This window comes from Panthera onca, chromosome C2 (genome assembly GCF_046562875.1).
Source record: "Panthera onca isolate mPanOnc1 chromosome C2, mPanOnc1 haplotype 2, whole genome shotgun sequence".
Lineage (NCBI taxonomy): Eukaryota > Metazoa > Chordata > Mammalia > Carnivora > Felidae > Panthera > Panthera onca.
Window position 1 is genome coordinate 93,959,048 of NC_138347.1, and position 25,059 is coordinate 93,984,106.

Here is a 25,059-nt window from a genome sequence, read left to right on the forward strand (position 1 = left end):
GTGTGTGTACACAGAATATGTCAAATCAGCCCTTCCCTGGTCCCGAGCTGCTCAGTTTTGCCTCACCTCCTCTTTATTACCGATGAAACTGAAGTACATTGCATATTATCTACATCCGAGACCCCACTGAATCGGCTTACTCCCCATTCCCTCAAGCATGTCGCAGGCAGCCCATGCCCTGCACCACTGCACCTCTCTTCACCACCGAGCTCACCTGGCAGATATTCACAGGACATCTTCTCTGTCTCATCCTGGGTGAGCAAGTGTCTCTTTTCCGTTTAGACTCACATACCGAAGAGAGGCACCATCTTTGGGCAAAGTGTCAGTCTTGTAACACTCAGAATTCTTAGAGCACTCACTTTTTAGAAAGGTCACACATTTGGTTACAAGTCCTAATAATAATCAGAGTCCAGATGTTCTTCTAGGTCCTATAAGGTTCCTGCTAACTTGTGAAGAATGTCAACTGTCAATAGCCTCCAACATTATGCCAGACTGTGAACGGGCAGGGATAAGAGAAGGAAGCATAGAGGAACATGGAAAACGTGGACTCCTATGTGGCTAAATAGCAGAGAATGGTTCACCCTTGGAAATGTTCTTTTCAAGATGTGTTAATAACCTCAGGGACAAAGATACTCCCCTAGCCACTGGGAGGAGTGGGGGAAAGGACGTGCCTTCTGAAATCTTTCATTCTGCAAGATAAAATTTGGAGATAAATTATAAATGTAAAAGGCTTTAAATATTTTAAGGAACATAGTCTCTTTTATCCTATTTGATCTTTCTTCTGCCCTTTTACTATTTACTTAAATATTTTTCCATTTTTTTCTAATTTGTAGTTTAAAAATTTTAAATTTTATAGCTAATAAAATCGTAACATATTTCTTAATTATCTCCTCCCCCAGATTAAATATTTTGCTGACCTCGTGTGAGTCGCCCAAGGGAAAAGGACACATGGTCCTGCTTTTCAAGGGTGACACCTGTGGCAGGAATACTGTTCATCTCACGGGTTCCCTGTCCTTACCAGTAAGGGAGCAGGCGGTGATGTCTTCCATCTATTAACTGAGAAGAGCAGTGTTTGAGCGCCCCCAAGCCACACCCTCTGGGCTACCAGAACTGTACCGGGTGCCAGGATGAGTGCCGTCCTACCTACCACTGCATCCCCGGGTACATATTTGCCTTCCTTCTCCCTCTTCCCAGGACACTTGGAAGAGAAGCAGAGGTAGGAACAAGACTTTGCCCTTCAAAGTCTGTGCCCTTGTATCTGACGATCTTAGGACTCAGTACCTGAAACACTGTATGTGCTATACAAAGACAAGGGGAAAAGAAGGTTTTGAATGGTTTTGCATGACTAAGAAAGTCTACGGTCCTTTCCCTCGAATTTGAGTGGGCTTGTGACATCGTGACGCGCTTGCTACTGACAGAATAGAGTGGAAATGAAGCTGTGTGACTCCAAAGCTAGGTCTGAAGAGGTGATAAAGCTTCTGTCTTTTCCCCAGAAGACTCATTTTTCGCAACTCTGACTCCTCTGGGGCTGCCATGTTGCAAGGGAGCCCCAGATGACGTTCCATCCAAGCCAGCAGTGACCACTAGCGAGTCAAGACTCCACCAGAAGATTCCAGATCCCAATCAATGAGCCTCTCTGTCCAGCTGAAGCTCCAGAAATTGTGGAACACATACTTCATTCCCCCAGTGCCTGGTTCAAATTCCCAACTGAGAACGCATGAGCCTAAGAAAGTAATTGTTTTAAGCCATCCAGTTTTGAGGTAATCTGTTATGCGATATTATGAACTTGTGATATGAGTGTTATGCACTCATCTATTTTGATGTCCATATATGTTTAATAGTATGATGTTTCTCAGAACTTTCATAAATTCCCCTCATGCCATAAATAGCTAGGAGGTAAGGGAGTGGAAGGTGCGTGCTAGAACCCAAATGTTTGACTGAATAAAGGGTTCTATTTTCTGTATGCACTTGGTACATGCCTTTTTTCCTCAAAGCCATCCAACAAAGTAAGGCCTCTGAAAAGATTTTAAGAATTTTTGTGGCAGCTAAAACTGTAACCAGATTCCTAGATGATAAAGTCAACCCAAATTGTTAGGCAAGGGCAATGTGGTTACTACACCGTACAGCGTTATATTTTAGACTGACGTAAGATTTTTAATACTATCCCAAACGCTGTAGAGAAACGTTGGGAGATTTTTTTTAAGTTGATTTATTTATTTTTGAGAGAGAGAGAAGAGAGAGAGAGAGTGCAAGCAGGGAAGGGGCAGAGAGAGGGGGAGAGACAAAATCCCAAGCAGGCTCTGCGCTGTCAGAACTAAGCCCGACACGGGGCTCAATCTCAGGAACTGTGAGATCATGACCTGAGGCAAAATCAAGAGTTGGACACTTAACCAACTGAGCCACGCAGGCACCCCGGACACATTTTAAAATATAGACATGCAACAGTCTTTTGGGGATGGTTCAGGTATGGTGTAGCCTAAAGCTACTGGAGTGAACAAATTAAAAAACCTTTCAGATGACCACCACGTGGTACTAGGTTTCCAGCTCTCTGTGGTATCTGTTCACAAACCCATAATGGAATAAAGTTCCAGTAGAGATGTCAATTTACAGATGGGTCTGCTTATTTAAAAACTGCTAAATGAAAGGCATTTGATCCATTTCATAAAATGCAACTGATTTTTAAGGTTAAAATATGTTTAAAAGTAACTCTTAATTTGTAGAACTATGTAACTAAAAGACTGAAAACAACTATTTTTTCAAGTCACTTTTCCTTCTTTATTAATTTCCGTGTCTTCATAAAGCTGCCCTCAGTACTTGGGAAGATGAATCCTCTAAATGGGTTGGTTTCCCATTAAAAAGAGCTTATTTAACACATCCACGGCTGATCCTATACATATAACTTATGCCTAACTCAATTAATTCGGGCTACAGTATTTTTCTGCCAAGAGTAATTCTGGAGACTGTGGGGAATGTGGTTGCTTTGGCTAACATTTCCAATTAGTCTGGCACTAACAACCCTGGGAGCCTGTATTCCCCACATTGGCACTACTAGCTGAAGTTGGCTGATATTTTCAATTGCCTTCTAATTAATAGATTGGAAAAGATCCTTCCTGTTCCTCTTTAAGACAGCTTGATTCCTGGCACAAGGAAATCAGAGCGGCCACAAGGGCGTTAGAATCCATGGGGAACCACCTCCCTCTGGTCATCAGAACTCTTCCTCATGTTTCTTAACCTTAGGCCTCTTTCCATCCACCTGCTTGTCTCACAGGTTCTTTCACAGCCGCACCCACTGCCTTCCGGAGCTGAGCTGCTCTTACCAGGTTTGGTAACTAACTGCCTGCTAAAGAAGTTACATGAACTTGGTTATCGGTTGTCATGTGCTCGTGGCCCAGGGCTGCTGGATCGAGACCTGGGCCGAATGATTCTGGGGCTGGGCACTCTCTGTAACAGCATAGTCCAACCTGTCAAAAATGGCAACGATAAATCAAATAAAAAATAAAGTTGCGCTGGCCAACTGAACTACTGCCAGCCTCAAAGATTTAGTCTGCTAGTACGTCTATATTTAGAAGTCGTGCCAGCACTGGCCGGCCCTAGGCAACATCAAAGATAAATGTTGGCTTGAGAAATAAAAGAGCGTGTATGCGTTCAGCATAACCATATATAAGGAGGGGTTCCTAACAGGGGGTAGAGACGCTCCACATCTGGGTGGATTCAAAGGTTCCTCGTGCCAAACCTCACTCTCCCCTCAGTGATGGCTCTTTCATTTTGAGCACACTGGCACAGAGTTACTTTCACGGGTAAGAAAAGGGGGGTGGGATTGTTTGTGTTGCATGTTACTAAATAAATACTGCATGCATCTCAGCCCTTGGCACACTAGATGTTTCTATTAGTGGGAGAGGCTTAGGTCCCTGAAATAGTCAAGGATAATCAGCAGGTCCTCTGATTTGACTCCAAGGAATACAACGTTCCTATATATTCCTCCCAATATGGAGGCTCATCTGAATGTCCAGTGCTTTGATAAGACCAGAAGGTTGCCACTGGCCCAGGAAAGGGAAAGGAAAGTAGCAAGGGGTGACTGTAGGACAGGCTGCCGTAGTATTGACGCGTGAACCACGGCATGGACGGACTTAGTCCATCCACCTGGCCAAGGCACAAGGCAGTCATCTTCCAGCTGGCATCCAACAAGCATGAAAAACATGAGTTGATAAATTAGGTGCCACGGACCAAGAAAGGGATTTGTCATTTAGTAGCAGCCAGAAGTTGTCCACAAAGTCTGCTCCCCAAACACCCAATAACCCATCCTGCACACATGTGACAAATGACAGAATCTGCTTCAGGTGTGCAGATATCTGGGGCGGAGGTCCCTAAAAGTGAGGGCTCCTTTTAACTTAGCTCTGCCTTTGGTACCCACGAGCCCCTCTGAGTTCTAAATCTATCCTGGCCTACTTCCCACCAACAGAGCCTACAGGGGAGGATGCTGCCCCCCTGGCTCTCTGAAACCACCCGTTGGTGTGGCACTGAAGGTCTGTGATGTGGCAAAACACTACTACTCTGCCAGGTCACTGACTGGGCTTAAGGCTCCTGTGTGAAAGATGGTTTGTGATGGAGCAAGTGCCACATGATCCCGGGACCCCACTCTGCAATCTCCATGAGGGCGTTCCCTGAGAATGACTGAAACAGCACACAGGCCTGGCAAGTGGCAGCTTCCCTTATATTTCAGTCAGGCAGGGGCGATGGCCTGGGGAATGCAAACCAGTTTTCTCACTGCACCAACGCTATGCAACCAAAGCAGTGCGGCACCTTGGAGAAAGCGTCGGCCGGATTCTCAGGGGCTCTCTCCCGCACTGTGGGAGACCCAGGAAGTCACTGTGCTTGCTGAAGCTCCAGTACCTTCCATGAACGGCTGTCTGTCCAACCAGAGAAGCCATGGGCAAATTCACTGGTGCCAAGAAGCATTCTGAAAGATTATCAGTGCTAATTGTGCGACACCTAAGCTAAGAAGTAATGTTTTTAGTAAACTAATTACCAAACACCTGCTAAGGGGCCAGCTCAATCCCTAAATGAGCTAAATTGGCTCTTCCTAACCTAGGTGTCTACGAAGCGACAATCTATGGCCTGTTGTCAGCTCCATGAGGTTTCTGCAACAGGACTGCTGAGCGTGGTTTGGCTCGATAATGGGTCCCCAGGGGCTTTGTGGGCTCCACCTGCTGCTGGCCTCTTCTGCTCTTTCTACGTCAAATTATACTTCCTTGATTTCTGTGGCATTTATGTCATTCTTAGTCGCCTATGTTTTGCAGCTGTGTTGGCTCATTAGTCACCAGGATGGCCACATGTGAAATTCCTATCTGGGCTAGCTGAGTCACATGGGAGGAAGAATCTTGGGAACTGTACTAGTCACATCCCCACAAAGCTATTTTTTTGGTTCTTTCATATGTTCTCTACATGTCATGTCCGGAAGCCAAGCTAATGGCAAATTAACATCTATATATAGCACTGACATCCGTGTTTGTTTTGTTCAAACTGGAGACACTAGCCTCAAGGCTCCTCAAAGTTCCACAGAAGAATGTCATAATCCCCTCATACAGTCCTAATGGCTGACTTTTCCTGCCCCAGATCCTAATATGCACTTAGGGGACATGAAATACTCATTACACTGCATCTGCTGTTGCCCAAGTTAACCCACCGAACCCCAGTGGGATAACGGACACTGATTTCGAGTGGAGAAGCTAAGATTTGGGGGCTCAGTTACTTGCTTGACTGGTAAGAGATAAAGCAGACACTCGGAATCCAAGTCTCCCTCAGTGGACGCCACGTGACTGAGACATATCAGCAATAGGGTTCCAGGCCACACAGCACTAGGTAGGGCTTCTATATGGTACAAACGAAAACCTTATCTAAGAGTAAAACTCTGTTGACAAGTTTCCATACACATTTCCTTTACAGGACTGAACGTTTTCTAAAATGGAAAAGAAAGTTCCTATCTGACTGAGAAGTTTGTTCTTTTACTCGTTAAAAAAAAAAAAGAAAAGAAAAGAAAAGAAAAAGGCCAGATCACCATCCCTTAAAACAGACCGAGCAGGCATTGATGTGCAAGTCAACTGGAGGTTACTAATTCTTTTTAGTAAAAGCCCCTCCCTACCCTAGAGAGATCTGTCCTCAATCCCTACATTTTAGCTTCTAGAGAAAAACTCCCACCCCCTATTGGATACCCCAGTGTCATCAGGCAGAGAAGCAACAGGGCAGAAAATGTGGCTCTGGAGGTGCCCAAAAGAGGGGTGTGGTCAGGACAAAGGGGTTGGTTAGCTCGCGGGCAGGGAGGGTTAGTGGATGGGGTAGTGAGCTTTAAGCAGTAGGTCCTCCCTCCTGAACTCCTACCCCCAAATCTCCATTGTGGGAAAGAACGTTCACCTTGAGAAATCTAGCACTGAAGCATGGTTTTGCTGTGTTCTCCTACTCATAATTCTGGATTAAACTAAAACTGGATTCATAAAGCAGTAAGTTTGCGGTTTCTTTGAAGTCAGGCTGGGTATAAAACTCAAATCTAGCAAAAGAAAGAAACCCTCATAAGGCTTTGGGCCTGCTTTCTGCCAGACGGAAAGCCTGTGACTTGTAAATTAAAATGCAAACCTAGGGGTAAACGTGGGGGTGGGGGCCACACTGTGATCAGGAAAAGGTTAAAATATAATGGTGGCTCATCCAACAGTCAAGTAGAAGAGTACTTTGAAAATGGCCTCCGTCCTTTCCAATGGGATCTCCCAGAGGCAAACAGTGGCTAAAAGTCTATAAACATGCAAGGTCGGCTCTCAGGTCCCATGCCCCATGCCTGTAAATGCCACAACTCATCTGAGTCACCACAGGAGGAGGAAGGGACCAGCAAAGTGCGTACCTTTCCACATTATGAAAACTGCTCTGTCTCAGGGGAAGATCAAAACTGATGGCCACAGCTTAAAAGCCAGTGACACCCGTGTGGTCCATTTTTGGTGGCTCATTACCATCTCCCAGTCAGAGTTACTTCCCACCCTGACTTAAAACTCAAGGACTGTCTAGTTATGATTACTAACAGAGAAAAGTAGGCAGCTAACCTCTGGCAGAACAATTAGTGAGTAATTTCCAAGTGAATTCTGTGGAACAGTAATGCAACATTAAAGACAATGAATTTAGGGGAGAGAGAGTATCAGCTTCCCCCTGAGCTGTAACAGGTTTCTGTTTTCTGTGACCCATTTCTGTTTTCTGTGACCCGACCTTAGAGACCAGCAGCAGTTAGCTATTGATTAACTATTGGCTCTTCCCGGGCACCTGGGTGGCTCAGTCGGTTGGGTGTCCGACTTCGGCTCAGGTCATGACAGCACCCTGGATGACAGAGAAGCAATGGGTGTAAGGCTGGGACAGATGCCCTGGGAGAGGAGAGCTCTGAAGAGAGTTGGGTGTATGTGTGGTGGGGGACAACCCCTCCCATTCTCCTGCCTCATCATGCTCCACTAGGGCAGATTCTGGAAACAGTTCCTGGCACTAGATGTACCTGAGTCCAGAGACTACCAGCAGAAGGTTTTGAAGGGCAGCAGAAGGTTTTGAAGGGATACCCAGGGCCCCATGTGCTCACACTTCCTGGAGGTCAGATGTTGTTCTTTGTGCATCTGATTTTCTTCCCTTGCGAAGTCATGAGCAGCATGGGAATGGCGGGGTGGGGGGAGGGGGGGTGGGGTGCAAAAACCAACCTAAGTGAGGTGCCTCAAGAGGGCTACTGATCCCCAACCTAGCCCCGAATTTAGAAATACAAACTATTAGTTTCTGTCAGAAACATTACTTCTGAAATGACACAACAGGCAGGAATGAACTGGTTACTATTGCCTCTATTCTCACTGTCAGGAAACCCAATGACACCATTTTAAAATCTTTTTTGGAGGGACTGAAAAGGAGAGAGCCAGCATATAAAGCAAAAAAGCTATTTGATGGAAAAATTTGAGAAGCAAGTGGTTAAGTCTGTTTTATTTATGTCTGTTTAAAAAAGTACAGGAGGATAGCATTACATGAGTTTTTTTCAGCTCTCAGAGTAAGAGAGCTTCCCTATGTCACAGATCCCTCACAGGACAGTGTAGAGTGTTGAGACACTGAGGGTCTGTTCCACGAACGCTCAAGTATTTAATAAACAAACAACAGTGAAAAGGATCCTAAAATACACTCTTATCAGAAGGGACAATCCTAAATAAGGAGTTTTGAGAGAGTGTCAATGATGTAAGTATACATGAGCTGATGGGTAAACTGAGGACTGGAGAGGTCAAGCTGCCAGTATAAAACCTGGAACAGAATTTACAGCCCCTCATCTTGGTGTTCTTTCAACTATCCTCTCCTTTCAGGGAGCTCACAGGACTTAAAGGTCAGAGAACACTCCAGAGAGTTTAGGGTCCAGAAGTCTTTCTAGAAGGTGAACAGTAAGCCACAGAAGACAAAAGCATTCCTATGTTGGCAAAAGGTCTATGGTAGGTGGGAGTGCACTCACCTGGCATCTTCGATAAGGCTTAAGAGAGTCAACACCAGCAGGAATTAGCAAGTGGAGAGAAAATGAAGAGGAAGGACAAAGCCTGAAGAATGAAGATGGGAGCAAGGAGAGGATGGAAAGACAGCAAGCAGGGAGAGGCAGGAGAAGGCAAAAAAATGAACAATTTAACATTGTGCGGTCGCGAGCCTATAGTGGGTGCTATTGATTATGAACGGTCATTAGACAAAGCTTCTCCATTTCATGTGACGCTGTAGCTTATTTCCTCCACGCATCCTGCCAGGACACTTTCCATCCAAATTCAAAGGGAAGAAGGCCAACAACTGAGTCACCATGACCATTTCCTGCAGCACCTGGGTTTGCCTTGGAGGTTTCCCATCCAAATACTCGACTTCTCTGACCTTACTTCACTTATGAGGCCATGGTCCAAAGCAGCAAAAAAAAAAACAAAAACAAAAAAACAAAACAAAACATAGGACACACACACACACAGACGCACAGCTCGGAGAGGAGATCTGAGATGAAAACCTGCCTCCTCTTTAGTGGTAAGTTCTATCTTGACGTAAAACCTCAAGATATGAGAAAAAGCATCAGGCACATCAGTGCAACACACCAACAGACACTTAAAAACACTCTCAGTCAACACTCACTCGTCCTTACGAGGAGGGGGAGATGGCAAGGTGTGGCCATGTGCTCACAGGTTGCCCAGGCTCCTTTCCAGCCTTCTGCACTGCCTATAAAAATCTCTTTCCACAAGAGCCATGGGGGTGGTTTCGCTTTCCCTTCAAACCACTTTAAAATGAAACCCACCTAATCTGTAAAATATCCTGGTCAGGTCTGAGATTTCACCAATCTGTACATAGGAACTATTCACAAGGATCCCCAGAACAATAGATCGTTGTCTTTGGTAACATGGAGCCCCAGCGTTCAGATGCAACCCAGATGCAAAAACACACTTCTGTAGAAAGTGACGAAGGGCTCCCTTTTTCACATCAAAATTGCACGTGCGAGTTTTGTCCAATTTCGTTCTACATTTGGTGGGAATATTTTTTCCACACTCGACAAGTCACTTTTTGCCTAAGCCTATATTCTGAACCTTTAAAATCCCCCTGAATTTAAGTCACAAAGACTATTAACTTGCATTTCTCTCCCAATTCCACATTTCCTATTCTTAAATCTTCGTCTGTTTGCTCAATCACTGACAGATAGAATAGAGCAAGGGTGAATGAACGAATGAATGAATAGAACTAACAGCCACAGGGACAATAAGTACAGTCCCTTTTTAGAAACGAAGGGCTTCTTTCTGCATCCAGCATTTCCTGCCTGAGATTCTGTGGGTGGTGTTAGCAAGGCCAGAAACGCACAGGGTCACCATTCAGCACCCAGCTGCCTTGAGAATAAGGTAACTTCACCATGGATACCACCCTAGGACCTCTGGTGACAGAAACAGCAAGAAGGTAGCCTGTTACAGGGTACTCTAGTCCACAGGATGATCACACGTCCCATTGGTAGAGTGAGACCTCCAGGCATGGCTCCAACTGTCCCACAGAGAACACCCAACGGTGCAACACCAATGTTCATCCATGGCTTCAAAAAGCAGAAACAAATTACGTTTCCTAAGTCACAGTGTAGGTTACCTTATCAAAACCATCTATGCAGAATGGCCCTGAGCACTCAAGATAACAGAGCAGTCGATTTATAATACTAATTGATGGCTGGCTGGGCACTAGGGACTCCATAATAGATAAGACCCTGTCTTTTCTTTCAGTAGAATTTCTTGCAAATAAAACAAGTACATACATTTAATGCAATCTAATACAATTCATTATGCGACTTTAGTCTGTCCTCCTTTTCCACAGTCAATACTATAGGTTTAAACTTTTCTCTATTTACATTCTTTCCTCCCCCATGGGTTTAGTGTATCTTAAAAAAGCATAAAATGGTTATTTGTTCAGGAACTTTGTCTCTGCTGTGGCGTTTTAGTTGGATGGATATGAAAATATGCTTACCTCATCCCATTCTAAAAGGTAGTTGGTGATTTTTGAACCATTGTCAATTGGTGCCTGAAAAGAAGAAAAATAGTAAAATGAGATGAGAGAAAGCTGTTCACAGGCAAAACTTAGGAGCTACCCACTTGATTCAAATACAGTACCTATGCTAGTCCTGTGCTCTCCCCTAAGAGGGATCACCCCAGTGGCTCCTGCATTTCCTTGGGAAACATTACCACAAATGAATTTTAATACAATTCAACTGTAGAGAAAGCCCCCCCCCCTCCCCCCCAATAATAAATCATGTCCCACACAAAGAGCCAAACCTGCTTTCCCCACTGCCTCTACCTTTACACCTACTTGGTGCCCTACTTCCTCTGGGGATAAAACTTTCAAGAAGCACATTAAGAAGGGAGAGATTAAAAAGGAAGCTGAGAAACTTAGATGCTGCTTGGAGTCTTGTGGGGGTAAATCTGACCCAGCTAGGTTCAGGGTCAAGAGTCTATAGTTTTGTAACTTCCTCCATACAGTTGCTTTTTTTTTTTTTTTTTTTTTTTTTTTTTTTTTAAGTGCTTAAGATTAGAGAGCCTTCTGTGCCACTGAGATTTCCTTTAAAAAAAAAAAAAATGAGGAAAAATGATGAGATCCCCTGAGAGATTACCAAGAGCAATTAGCCCTTCACATGTTAGCAAAAAGAAGTTTCATAATTTGCTTTCCTCTTAAAAGTATGCTGAGGTCTATTTCACTAAGAAACAGGCCTTGGACAATGGGAAGGGGGGCAGAAAACTTTGGAGACGAGCGGTGTGCAGGGTTAGACCTGCCAGAAGGGGTTGCTGCAGGGAGCAGGCAACCAGAAGGAAGAGGAGACCACTCTCTCATTGCACAAATGTGTCTGGGCCTGGCCCCTTCCCCAGGAAAGAGCTGGAGCCCCACAAACGGCACTGTCCTACCTAGTAAAGGGCAGCCATGTCAGTGGAGTTACACTAAAACCCGGCTTGGCTGTTTGTCATGTGTGGTCTTTTGTTAGGCCCTTAATATCATTGTTTAATATTGTGTTCCAAGAATAAATGGATGCGACAAGTAATTGGGAGAACATATATATCAATCACCTACCCGATACCAGGTACTGAGGAAGCACTCAGTAAACAATAGCGGTTGTTTTATTTTGGCTAATAATAAAACGACATCAAGGGCTCAGTAAATATTAGTCAAATTCATAAAGAAACTCTTCTCCCTCCTTTCCTTCCTTCCTTCTCCTTTCATCTTCTGAGTCATATAATCTGAGTCTCAAAGCCAGATTTCAGGGGAGTGCTGTATGTCCTACTGAACCGTAATTTCAGGCTTTTGTGGGCTCAATTTGGTAGACAGGGATACATCTGAAGTTCTAAGTAATGGACACAATCAAAGTTTTAGATGAGAACACATTTCTAAGATAAGAACTTCATTTATGATGTTTACAAATTTTGCTAGAGAAACTGTTCTTTCAGTAGTTTCTTCTATGATACACTTCCTGCCCCACCACCGAGTTCTTAATTCCTTGAGGGTGGGAACACCGACTTTGGTTTTTGTGTTGCCCAATCTCCTATTGCTGACTAATAAGAAGAAGTTAGATCTTGCACTCTCTCGATGTTTTACTGGATTCAAGGGCAGCTGGGCAGTGACAGCACTGTCCCCTGTCCTTGTGCCCCTCAGCTAGAGCACTGTGATCAGGAAATCTGTTCTAAGGACATTTAAGCAAAAACTGAACTGAATCCAGAACTTCCAAGTTTGTCCATGACTTAATGGAACAAATGTACGTTTCTGATCTATAATTAAATTAAATAAAAGGAGAAAGAAAATGTGAAATACTTTCGTCCTAATAAGTAAACTTTTTCTTGAAGATGCTGGTCTGCCAAAGACCTGAATTTCATCCAGGTTTTAAGCAGAGTATGTATCAGTGATTCCCAACTTTAGGCTTATAAGACCCCGGGGTCCCTCTGGCAATTTTAAGAAGATTTCTTATATTTTGCAAACAAAATGAATTTTAATTCTTTTCTTTAAAAAAGAGATGCTTATGTGCGTATACGTGCAAATAGAGAACATGTTTTAAAATGTGTATCTCCAAGGACTGAAACAATGACGACCGGTTAGGTGAGTGTTACAACTCGGAAAAGGTAGGGAATCACTGACCTGGATTATCCCTGGAAGCCAGGAAGGAAAATAAAATAGTTCAGATTCTAAGCCAGTCTAAGCTTTGCCTTTGCCAAGTAACATACTCCATGTTGGCCAGTGCCTATGAGAACGCAGCCCACACGAGAGGGGTCTCCAGAAGCCCATGCTTTGCTGCTAACCACTACTCTCAACGGCTTTTGTGGATGCCCTGGTTAAATTCAACCTCCTGGTCTAGGAACTAAAGGACAAAATATATCTTTACCAATAAGAGACCTCCCTAGCCATCTTATTTCTTTTATACATTAGTGTATTCCCCAAACACCACAAATTTTTATCTCTACCTCTAAAAATTCACATCTTAAACACATTTTAAAATATAAACAGAGAGGGGTGTCTGGGTGGCTCAGTCGGTTAAGCATCCGACTTTTGCTCAGGTCATGATCTCACGGTTGGTGAGTTCGAGCTCCCCATTGGGCTCTCTACTGTCGGCACAGAGTCTGCTTTGGATCCTGTCCCCCTTTCTCTCTGCCATTCCCCCCCACCCAAAAAAAAACCAAACATTTAAAAAATATATAAACATAGAGAAATAATTACTATAGATATTGATAACAGAATCTACTGTTTTCTTGCAAACACACAACTGTGACTAATGAGCTAACAATACACCTTTAGGACCTCTCTTTGGCAGGAGCAATTTGTAGTCAGTAAACTGTATTTTATGAAAACTACTATATAATTTAGACTTTAAAAAATAATTGGTAATCCTAATAGATCGAAGGTCTAGTTAGTAAAAACGAATTAAGTCTTAATGTAGTTTAGAACACTAAAAATTCTAGGCAGTTTTAAATATTAAACATTCCAGAGTTGCCACTGAAAGAAGCCAATGGAGCCCAAAACTTACTTTTTTCTAAATCTTTCTTTATAAAAACTTTTTACTAAAGTCCTCAACTGTTTCCTGAAATGAAGTAAACCATTAGAAAGTGATGAAATTCAGGGGTACCTGGGTGGCTTAGTCATTTAAACGTCTGACTCTGGATTCTGGCTCAGGTCATGATCTCACGGTTTGTGGGATCGAGGCCCTGCATCAGGCTCAGAGCCTGCTTGGGATTCTCTCTCTCTCCCTTTCTCTTTGCCCCTCCCCCACTCTTGCTCTCTCTCAAAATAAATAAACTTTAAAAAGTGATGAAATTCAGTTATCTAAGTATTTATATCACCTATAAGGCATTGTTTATGGTTCTAAAAGATTTATCCCTGCAAAGAGAGCTAAATGTTTTTTAAGTGTATTTTTTTTTTTTTTTTGAGAGAGAGAACGCAAGGGAGGGGCAGAGAGAGAGAGAGAGAGAGAGAGAGACAGAGAGAGACAGAGAGAATATCCCAAGCAGTCTCTGTACTGTCAGTGTAGACAATGATGCAGGGCTCAAACTCACAAACTGCGAGATCATGACCTGAGCCAAAACCAAGAGTCAGATGCCTAACCGACTGAGCCACCCAGGTGCCCTGAGAGCTCAAACTTCTTTTTGCAGTTCCATCTACTACCGCTCTGCCCAATTTTGATAGACATACCAACTTTTGATATCATAAAGATTTGTTTCACACAGTTACTATGTAGAAAATCTAACACTATCACAAAACTGGAGTAATGCTAAATAAAAATTTTCCAAATGGCTACTCTTCACATTGTTCCCGACACTTTGAGCTACCCACCTTCCATTGCAAGGTTAGTGAACTTTTGCTCCTGTGTGCCAGCTTAGGTGGGAAGGGACATTCAGGTGCGCAGCTGTGGGTGGTGAAGCTAACTGGCTCGGAGCAGGATCCCTTTACGGAATTGTACATGGCGTATACCCTGAAAACAAACAGACAAACAGTCAGTGGCAGTGGCCCATCACAGACGACCAGGGTTTTTATCTGTGCTTTGCCCCAGGCCTTTTTCCAGAGAGGAACAGAATTGAGGTGCTGCATACCATGACTCCTTCTTATCTCCTGGTTGTCCTGACCTAACTATGGCCAGCATTTCCAGGGGATAATCACCCCAGCAGGGAATGTGCCTCAACTCATTCTCTCCTTCCATTAATTGTCAGAACCCTCAGCCCCAATTAAGAAAGGCTGGGTCTACTGACTGGAAAAGAATATGCTGAATAAGAAAACATCCTTATCCCCAAAGTGGTCTTCAAATATCCATTCTAAAACCATGAACCACTCTCCAGTTGACTCTGTCTGGAAGAAGACTGAAAGGAGAGTTAAGGGTTGGCCGAAGAGGGACAAGACATGGCCGAAAAGGGACAAGCCTACAAACTAGAGAAGTATACACAATGGGGTAGAATAGATAACATCTTTAAACTGTTGACAACACTGCAGATATTTGGGAGAAATACAGACGGTGTGCTTGTTACTGCCAAGTGCATCTCTAACTCAACAAAAACAATGTTCAGGTACAGCTTATCCATGTGAACATTTCACTTTTGCACCTGGCGCCGAGATTAAAGATGGGTACTCTGCACATTAAAATGCCTGGCTCAACACCGAACATATGGGTCTGATTTCTCCAGAGAAGCTATGAAGGAAAAGCACATAATGTGCTATTATAAAACCATACTTCTTTCAAATATCCTAAAATAGGGCTATGTTGATTTTTATCATCTTCCTTTCTATTTTTCCATTTTTAAAATATTCAGCATTAAAAAAACCCCAACGTGAAAACCTACTCGTTTTAAAAGACAACAAAGAAACTTTTGCTGCCTAAAAAAGATGCAAGGATTCAAGCTATTCAGAACTGACAAATACATCAAGCCCTTAATTTGTGAGGTCCCATTAAAGACAGAAGAAAACTCAGAATCCAGAGGGGAAGTAAACTTTCCAGAGCTACACGGCTAGAAAGTTGCCTCAACTGAATGCAGCCGTGTAAATCTAACTGCTGTCCTCTATTGCCTACCGTCCTTACTCATCCTGCAATTATGCTTCTCTGAGCACCCACACTCTACCTCCCCTCACTCTACTCAGCGAACATAAACAAGAGCTAAAGATAACAACATTATGGAAAACAGGACCTAATTAGGTGTGTGATTTGCAAAGTCCCTTCTCCTCAAGGTCTATCACAAAGAATTTATAGAGGTCACGCAAGTTAAAATCACTAATGCTATTTGCCACCCTAAAAGGTAAGATACAGATGACTGGATATTTGATTTGTCTTAGGGGAGGACACCACAACATCTGATCCAAACAAATACACTTACTAGGATGCTCTTCACCCAACCTGATGAAAACAAATGTTCCCTTTTGCATGTCCTAAATATAGGAACATGATAATATAAAAGGAAATGGTAGATTTGGCTAGATCATTTCCATGTATTAGAATAGGCTCACTAGGAGTAAATTACTTAAAATGAATCACAGAATATTCCAGATGTGGGCAGGGTTCCTGCCTAAACTTTAGTAGATCAGTTGGATTCTCCAGCTGGTGGCTCATGGGTTACATCTGGCCCAAGCTATGTGTGGGAGAGAGGGAAAAAATAGAGTGATTTAAAATATCACAGCCCCCTGTGCATGAATGGATGGACATGGGCAATGGTCAGTACAAAAAGAGACAAGCAGACATTATACACTCCTAATGAACGATAATGCCACCACCTACAAAATCCTTGCCAGAAAAACGGAACCTGTATCTGATTAAGCCTCCTTCCCATTATATAGGAAACACAGAGAGAATATATTAAGCAAAACTACAGGGTTGCAATCTGCCTAATCCACACTGCAGAAAATTCTACAGGACAAAAAAGTTATTCTAACTAATAAATTGCAAGGGGACAAAACAGAAAAGGGAGGTGAAACCTATAGATTAAAAGAAATTTGTAAGATACCAACCAAACAGAATATTCAGGCCATGTTTGTATTTCAACTACAACAAACTGAAGAGACAAAACCTTCATTTTTAGGACAGTTGAGGAAATGGAAAGAGTCCCTGAATTTTAAAGATGTTAAGGAATGTTATCATTTTTGCTTATTTTGGATGGGCATGTGATGACGGTAATGTGGTTCATAGATGAAACATGATGGTGTCTGGATCGGACTTCATCATAGCTGTGCGGTAGGAGGAGGAGGGAGGGGCAGCAAGGAAATAAGAAGCTGGGTGATGGGTATACGAAAACCCATCAATTACTGTCCACTTAAAAAAATTTTTTTTAATGTTTATTTACTTTTGAGAGGGAGGGAGAGAGAGACAGAGTGCGAGTTGGGGAGGGGCAGAGAGAGAGGGAGACACAGAATCCGAAACAGGCTCCAGGCTCCGAGCAGTCAGCACAGAGCCCGACGCGGGGCTCGAATTCATAAACCACAAGATCATGACCTGAGACTAAGTCAGACGCTCAACCAACTAAGCCACCCAGGCACCCCAATTACTCTCCACTTTTGACTATATCTGAAATTTTCTGAAACAGAAGGTTAAAGGTTAAGCCAACACTGACAAAAAGTTCTGGAGATCTCTCATTTAGAAAAATGAACCTCTGCTTCTAGCAACACAGCGGCATACCTGCCTGATAGTACTCAAGATAAAGGTGAGAACAGTCCGCCTTTAGATGGGGCAGGTGTTATCCAGTTCAGAGTCCTCCCCATCTCTTACTGTCTTCCTGGCAATAAATTTGCTTGTCCACTTGGCCTTTTACCCAGCTCTTTACCAGCTTAGGTTCCTAGTAGATTTCACTTTATAATCACTGGGCATTTGCTTATTCAGACTATACTCAGGTACACTGGGTACTAAATGTTCACAAAAACAGCACCAAAAATCTACATGGAGAATAGAGCAGAGGAAATGAGGCAGGGACAGGCCCTGTGAAGGGCTGGCAGACTGCAGTTACTTATCTGGGGAGATTTGGACTCTGTCAAGTTCATTTTTTATTGAGATTCTTGGGAAATCCATACTTATTAGCCTAGAGAACATGAGTGACAGAGGCAGGTTGGGAGGATGACTATTGTCGGGAGGAATGAAGATCCTGGTGGCAGAAGTAAAAATTTGAGGACGTTGGAGATACATAGTTGTCTGGGCCACAAGGAATTATTTTTCTGGTCTTTCAACTGAAAGAATGTTACAGTTGAAATTAGGGGTCAGTGTTTTGTACTCATAAAACTCTGTCCACAAAGGAAACAAGATCCATTGTATATGCCAATATAAATGTGCCATACACAGTATGTAAAATTTGACATAGTATCTAAGTACCCCATGATATATCGGTCAGTTAAAGTTGTTCAGTAAATAGACAGCAACTAATTTTCATAACCACCAGCTGTGTTTACCAGAAACTTTTAGCGAAAAGTCTCTGGAAATGGTGATTTTTAAGAAGGTTGCAAAAATGTTTTTCATATGATGGTGATGTGTTTTCTCTAAATACCATCATGCGATATGAGCATCAGCGGGGTAGGATCAGTTTCTTAGGTTAAATAAATCAGCAAATTCAGTTCCTTTTGCATTTATCACAGCGAAGAAGGATACATTTTTCTAACGATATGATTAATCTTGTGTTACATTTTCACATTTGTTTCAGCTTAAATACTGACTAAATGATTATGAAACAGGTGCTCCAAGAATTTCAGAAATTTGCCTCCAACTTCCTCCAGCACATCTGTAACATAGCAGGAGCCACAGTTTCTAGTCAATAACACCTATTTCATAATTCTGTACTGAGATGGTCAACCGTGTTTTTGGAAATGTTTCATCACATAATTTTTCTGAGAAATGTTGCTACATGATATCATTTCTGGACAACTTCTTTGCCAAACTGTTAATGCCAATGACTGGAAGACTGCTTCAAATTGTGTCATAAAATTGCTATCCATTCCTTCACTCAAATTCCCGATTATCCTATTATTGATAAAAATATAAATTCTTGACTCCCAAATAAAATGACTATTTCAACGTCAGTACTAATTCTGTAACTACCAATTAGAATACCAATTAGGTATTTTTGCGTATGTGTAAATATTCATATAGCTAAGTGAATATAAATGTTTATGTACATAAACCTACATACTTACATATAAATACCACTGGTCTCTTAATAAATGACTCCCATAACCGCAGTGGGCTGCTGGCAAGGAGTCACGAGCTGTCTTGCCCAGGAACTGATGCTAAGCACCAGACATTCAACGACAGCATCCACGACTGAGACACTGCTGCTTAAAAAAACGTTTGCAGGGGCGCCTGGGTGGCTCAGTCAGTTAAGGGTCCGACTTCAGCTCAGGTCATGATCTCATACACCGTGAGTCTGAGCCCCGTGTCGGGCTCTGTGCTGACAGCTCAGAGCCTGGAGCCCGCTTCAGATTCTGTGTCTCCCCCGCTCTCTGCCCCTCCCCTGCTCATGCTCTGTCTCTCTCTGTCTCAAAAATAAATGAAAGCATTTAAAAAAAATTTAAAAAAAACGTTTGTATATCTGATGGGTGACCTCAAACGATACTAACATAAGGGAGAAAAAAGTTGAAAATGAGAAAAAGCACCGAATAAAGACAGGGAACCAACAGAATGAAGGGGAGGGAATCAGAGTCGCAAAATCAAAGGCAGCAAGAAATGTTAGGAACAGAAGCCACAGATGGGACTTTAGTATACGATTTGAGAAAGAAACCTTTCACTGTATTGAAGAGTGATTTGAACGGAGACTTCTGCAGGCCTTCGTCAAAGTGTGCAATATTAAGAACGGGAAGGAGAAGGTAGCCTGCTTGGAAATGCTGAAAGAAATATCTCATTGTTTTCATCCTTGGCTCTCCAGACTCTCACCGGGGTGACACTTTCTAAATTGGTAATGCACAAATAAATAAAAATGGCAATGAATATAATTGCTCGTTTTGTGGCCGTACAATAATGGAATTCTTTTGCAGCTCCTATATGATAGAAATGACTGAGAAAACAAATTCCACACAGCCTTTGAGGTCTTATAGGTGACTTTTAAATTTCACATTTATTTGAGGCTGCTGTATTTGATAGAAGTTGACATCCCTGGAACTAAGGCTTTGAGAACATGAACTCCACTGCATCAGAAAAAGAGATTTTGCTCCTTTTTTTTGCCAGTGTCAAGTATGGTATATCTTTATCCCAGTAAAATAGTAAGTGATATGGTCGAACTATACACAGGTTCAAAGGACTTGCATCATGAAGTCTTTTTTTTATTATCAGAGTGTGGAAACACCGCAGCGACTCTGGGCAAACAAAAACATTTATACACTTTCCAGATTGATAATAGGTTTGCACATACACTTCATTTGTTCTCACACCATCTTCCTGAAGCCGGTATCATTATTATTCTCATTTTATGAGAAACAAGAAAACAAGGCCATTTAAGTTTAAATGGCTTGCCTCAGCACACCCCCTTAGCAAGTGACTGAGCCATTAACCCCCAATTCCAAGCTCTGTCCACTATGTGTCACGCTGCCTCACCAAAGCTATTCAAGGCAGAGGAAGCTAATCTAAGCAGGCACTGGAAGGATTTCGATTCTTCTCTCGCTTGAAAAATGAAAGACCGTAAGAGGCAAGAGACGGAATGATCTATATGAACTGTGGGCCAGACAAGAAAAAAGTAAAATCTGGACTGTAGACATTTTTCTTAGGAGAGACTCTTTTTTTTTTTTTTTTTTTTTTTTTAATACTAAAAGAGCTTGCTACTGAAGACAGGGAAAATTTTCTCTCTCTCTGGCAAGCAGAGAAAGAGACCAAATAACAGTTGGTGGTGCCTTAGGCTGTGGTGTTATGTCACATATGTGTCATGTATGTTACAAGAGGTCCCAGATGTGTCAGGACAAAGTCTGGATCCAAAGCCTCTAGAGAGGCACTACCTCATGTCCCTATTCCTCTTGGGGAGTTCATTAATTACTCTTTTTTATCTGCCCAGAAGTTCAAGATGTTCCTAAGACGTGGCCGTAAAAGAACTGATGAGCCCATCTTGTCAGAATTCACCCTTTGTAAGACAAGTCAGAAAGAAATGAAGGCAAGCTACAGACGGGATGGCAAATAAAGGGCAGACTCCTGAAGACATTTAAGTGTCTTTAAAAAGACACTGTTAGCTCATGAATGGGCAGAAAATTAATAAAGTGAACTTTTATAAAGCAGTAACAATAAACTGTTAAAAAAGATGGAGAGAAAAGGAAACATATGTTGACGACTAATGGAGAACATTTACATGGCTCCCTATACGGTGTTACATGCTCTGGTTTGCTGTTAAATCAACCTTTTGAAATAGTAAAGTATTTCTACTATCATCTCAGTTTCACAAAGCACACAAATCTTTTTGTTTGTATAGACTGTGAAAAATTCAATATGTTTGGGCTGAAGCTAACTGATTCAAAACCCAAATGTTTTGATTTGAACAGGAAGAGACAGTTACAACAGAGTTCTTCTAAACAACGCAGCAACGAGGCAGATAAGCACTTTAAAACTGCATATAAAACACCTTGCTTTTATGTATTGCTTTAAACTTAATTTAAACGTTTACATGGCTTATAAAGTATTGTAATCTGAACACATCCCTACTCTCCTACCTTTGTTATAGAAAGAATTGTGGCCTCCAACCTATGTGATTAAGCATAGTTAAGACAGTTAATTCACAGCAGAACCAGACTAGAACGCAAGCCTCCTCATAATTAATGTATGCTCCTCCTTTTAGGCTAGGCTCCCTCTACTCCATTACAAAGGAACCTTTGGTAAGTGTAATAAAGAACGTGTGCTTGATGTTGTAATTCTATTACACAATTCTGATATACACATACATAACTGAAGAATGGAGAGAGAAACTGTTGTTGTGTACTCTTTTAGATAAAATTACCATTTCTGGTCAACTTATAAATTAAAAAAAATTGTAAGTCAAAATTGAAATTTAAAAAAATGTTACGGACCACATTCAGAAACCTATCTGCAAGTGGATATGTGAATGTATCTTTAAATAATTAGATGAGCTCTGCACAAGTTCATGTAATACTTTCCTCTTCACAAGTCTGCGGTTGGCTGTATTTCTTTCTAAGATTAGTTATAGCCCTGCCTTCCAGAGTAGTCACAGCAGAGACTCCAGAAAAATCACAGTACAGATTTCAGACTATCTTTCAGATTATATGGATTCACTGTTTCACTGTTTTGCCAAGTTGGGTTAATTCTTATCAGAGATAATTTGATATATGCATTACTTGTCTTTTTTCAAAACCTATTGACTTTTAAGGTCCAAAGGTGTTCTTGGAACATGGCAGAACTTAGTCACTTGTGCTGAACATACAGTAGATAGGTATGGGCTATCACAAACAACTGATCTACCAATGGCAAAAAAATGCATTTGTTTTACAGAAAGGAAATATTATATGTATTAAACCATACAGTCCAAAAGATCTTAGACTATATACAATTTATCTTTAAAATAGTTTTTAAAATTTGATTCAGTGTATCATCTATTTTTCTATTACCAGAAACACTTCTGTGTAATCACTACATTCTCAAGGGCAGAACACTAATGAATGGCCAATGAGCCAAGGAACAGCAACTTTTGGTTAGGAAAATGCTGTTAACCATAAACTTTTTAAAAGAAGCACGCGATTTATTTTAGCAATCTGAATGCCCAACACAGGTCAGCTCTCATATCCTAACTCACCTCACATGATAATCAGTTGCCGGTCTGAGATCTTTCAGGTTACATTCTAATTCTTCCCCACTGCAAAGAAAAATCATTTATTAGTCAATGATACCAGCTTCAACAGTAAGACTGATTTTGGATTGGGTCTCATCATGTACCAGCAATGATTAAAGAACTCTTATGTCTGATTCTACCATAAACCAGAAATAAACTTGCCAATTTGGTATTATTACCCTTCTAAAGTAGAAAATTAGATTCTATACACACACACACACACACACACACACACACACACACACACACACATATGTATGTGTATATATATTAAACTTATTTATTTTTTGAAAGAGAAAGAAAGAGCATGAGCTGGAAAGGTGCAGAGGGAGAGAATCCCAAGCAGGCTCCACACTGTCGGCACAGAGCCAGACACAGAGTTTGATCCCACAAACTGTAAGATCATGACCTGGGCTGAAATCAAGAGTCAGACGCTCAACCAATGAGCCACCCAGGCACCCCTAGATTCCTTTCAATGATACTATCCTAGATCGGGAAAATGGTGAGATTAACATACTAATAAAAGTTCCAAAAGGCCTTATCAGTTCTTCAAAGTAAATACATAAAAACAAATAAATAAGGAAGGAAATTAAACACAGAGATAAATTTTCAGTGTAAAATAACTATTCCAGTTGTCAACTGAAGGTAGTTCTCAGACTCACAGTGGAAGGAACCCCAATTGCTTCAACTTCTCATCTCTCTTGAAGAAATTTCAATGTGCTTTCCTTCACATATCAATCCTAATAGCTCTCTGATATATACACATACCAATCAATAGCTCTCTTACATAAATGAAACCCAGTTATATGACCAGAAGTTGCAAATGAAACTTAACTTAGCCATGAGGCAAAAGCCGTGACAAAATAAGGAATGTTCCATTGAAAGTTTTTAAAAGGTGAGGGTTATTATTCGGAGGGGGGGCGGGGGGGCACATGACTATACTCTTCAAAAATCTCTGTGCCCCAAAATACTGTGTTAGTGTTACAAATTAAAGGTGAAAGACGTATGAGCACAAACTGCAATATCTGACCCTGGCCAGGATTCTGTCCTAGAGGGGAAGGAAAATGCTGTAAGACATTATTTAATCGACTGACAAACCCAGCATGTGGTCGATGGACTAGATCAAAGTATATTATCAATGCAAATTTATGAAGCTGGTAATTACACTGCAGCGATGTCAGAAAATATCCTTATTCCTGGGAAATACACTGAAGAATTTTGCAGTAAAAGGCCATGATATACACAACTAATGGGAAAAAATACAGATTGGGAGGAGAGAAAGAGTACTCCAATGGTCAACCAAACAGGATAAAAAGCTACTAATAGGTGAATCTGGGTAAAGGGTCTATGCATATTCCTTGATCCCTTTATTTTTGCAACATTTTATAAGTTTGAAATTATTTTAAATAAAAATATGTTTTTAAAGTTGCCAACTGGAGGCCAATGTCCACACCCTGCCTATAATTCTGATGTTTGACCTGCACTGTATGTTTAATGTGGTTTTGCATTTGCTGAATGAGTCTGGCATTAGGAAAGCTTACATAAAAATTCAGATTTTCAGTATTTTGGGGGGGAAAAAATCCAAAGAAATCAGCAATTCTAAGGCCTGCATTCCCTTATGGCACCAACCTATTTTAGGTGAGCGGTGGCTGCTCCTTCAGAGGAAGGCAGGGGTGCTCCTGTGCACCCCATGCCCCATGTTCCTCCTTTTCTCGCTTAACGTTATCTGCCTAGCCCCCTGGTCACTTGAGACCAGCTCCTGCAACTAGTGGTCATCTGGCGTGGACAGAATCTCATGGTTTCTTGGTACGGCTGGGGCAAACGGTGCTCTGTATTTCTTGACCAATGTGGACTTCTCAAAATAGAACCAAATAGCTGTGAGCTGGAGTAAGGAGTTAGGATTTTTTTTTTTTTTTCTAAGTATAGTGGGGAATCACTGCAGTGTCTTCAGTGGGGAGTGACCCAGTGTGACCTGGTTTATGTCGTGTGGAGGCTAGGTAGCAGGAGGAGAGGAGACATTGGAAGAGGCTGAGGACATCCCTGCAGGAGTCCAGGGAGGGGACAATGGAGGCACAGTGGGCAGTGAGGTGGGGAGAGAGTGCCTAATAGGCCTCCTTCCCTGTCTCTTACCCATCTTCTTAGTGCAGAAGACATGTCCTGGAGCAAGTTAAGAACTCACAACAGGGCTGGGGAGATACAAGGTTGGTGGCACTGGTACGGCAGGGAAACGGGACAGAGAGCCAGCCTCTCCGGCAGAGGAAGAAGTGCAGTTTGTGTGACCACGCTAGGCTGGCCTCTGGTGGTCATTCTGGGGGCCACTCAAAGGGAGGTCAAACAAGCAGTGAAAACAAGACTGATGCTCTGATTTCCTGCTCTGCAAATGTGGGCGGTGCCTAGCAATTACAAAAGAGAAAAGGCCTGACCCTAAAAATTTTTAATCACATTTAGGACATGGCTATAAATCACTTAGATGGTTAATATCTGGGAGTTGGTAACACAGAAGGGACAATCCCCTACCCTGTGAGCTAAACTTATTTAAGAAAGTCTTGGAATGAAATGTTCTAAAGGCATCTTTACTACAGGCTAGAAACCTATTGTGGATGGTAAGAAACAGGATAAAATGGGAGGAAACCATATTAGAGTATTTCAAAAAAACACCAGAAAATGGTCTGGGTCGAAAAAGGTAACCACGTAAGTGCATGATTGATGTACATAAAAATTAAAAATCATACTCACTTTTAACCCTGACAGACATTAATGGAAATTTTTCTTTAGTACTATACTG

At 42.0% G+C, this 25,059-nt stretch overlaps 1 protein-coding gene across 8 annotated transcripts in view; it reads right to left on the reverse strand.

Annotated features, from left to right (window-relative positions):
• Positions 1-25,059, reverse strand: part of FNDC3B (fibronectin type III domain containing 3B) — a 409,006-nt gene that overhangs the window by 69,342 nt on the left and 314,605 nt on the right. For all 8 annotated transcript variants that reach the window (XM_060640759.3, XM_060640755.3, XM_060640756.3 and 5 more), the window contains 3 exons: positions 22,239-22,298; positions 14,338-14,476; positions 10,504-10,557 (listed from right to left, as the gene is read on the reverse strand). In XM_060640759.3, the coding sequence (XP_060496742.1) occupies positions 10,504-10,557; positions 14,338-14,476; positions 22,239-22,298 (253 nt within the window). The remainder of the gene's footprint in view (positions 1-10,503; positions 10,558-14,337; positions 14,477-22,238; positions 22,299-25,059) is intronic.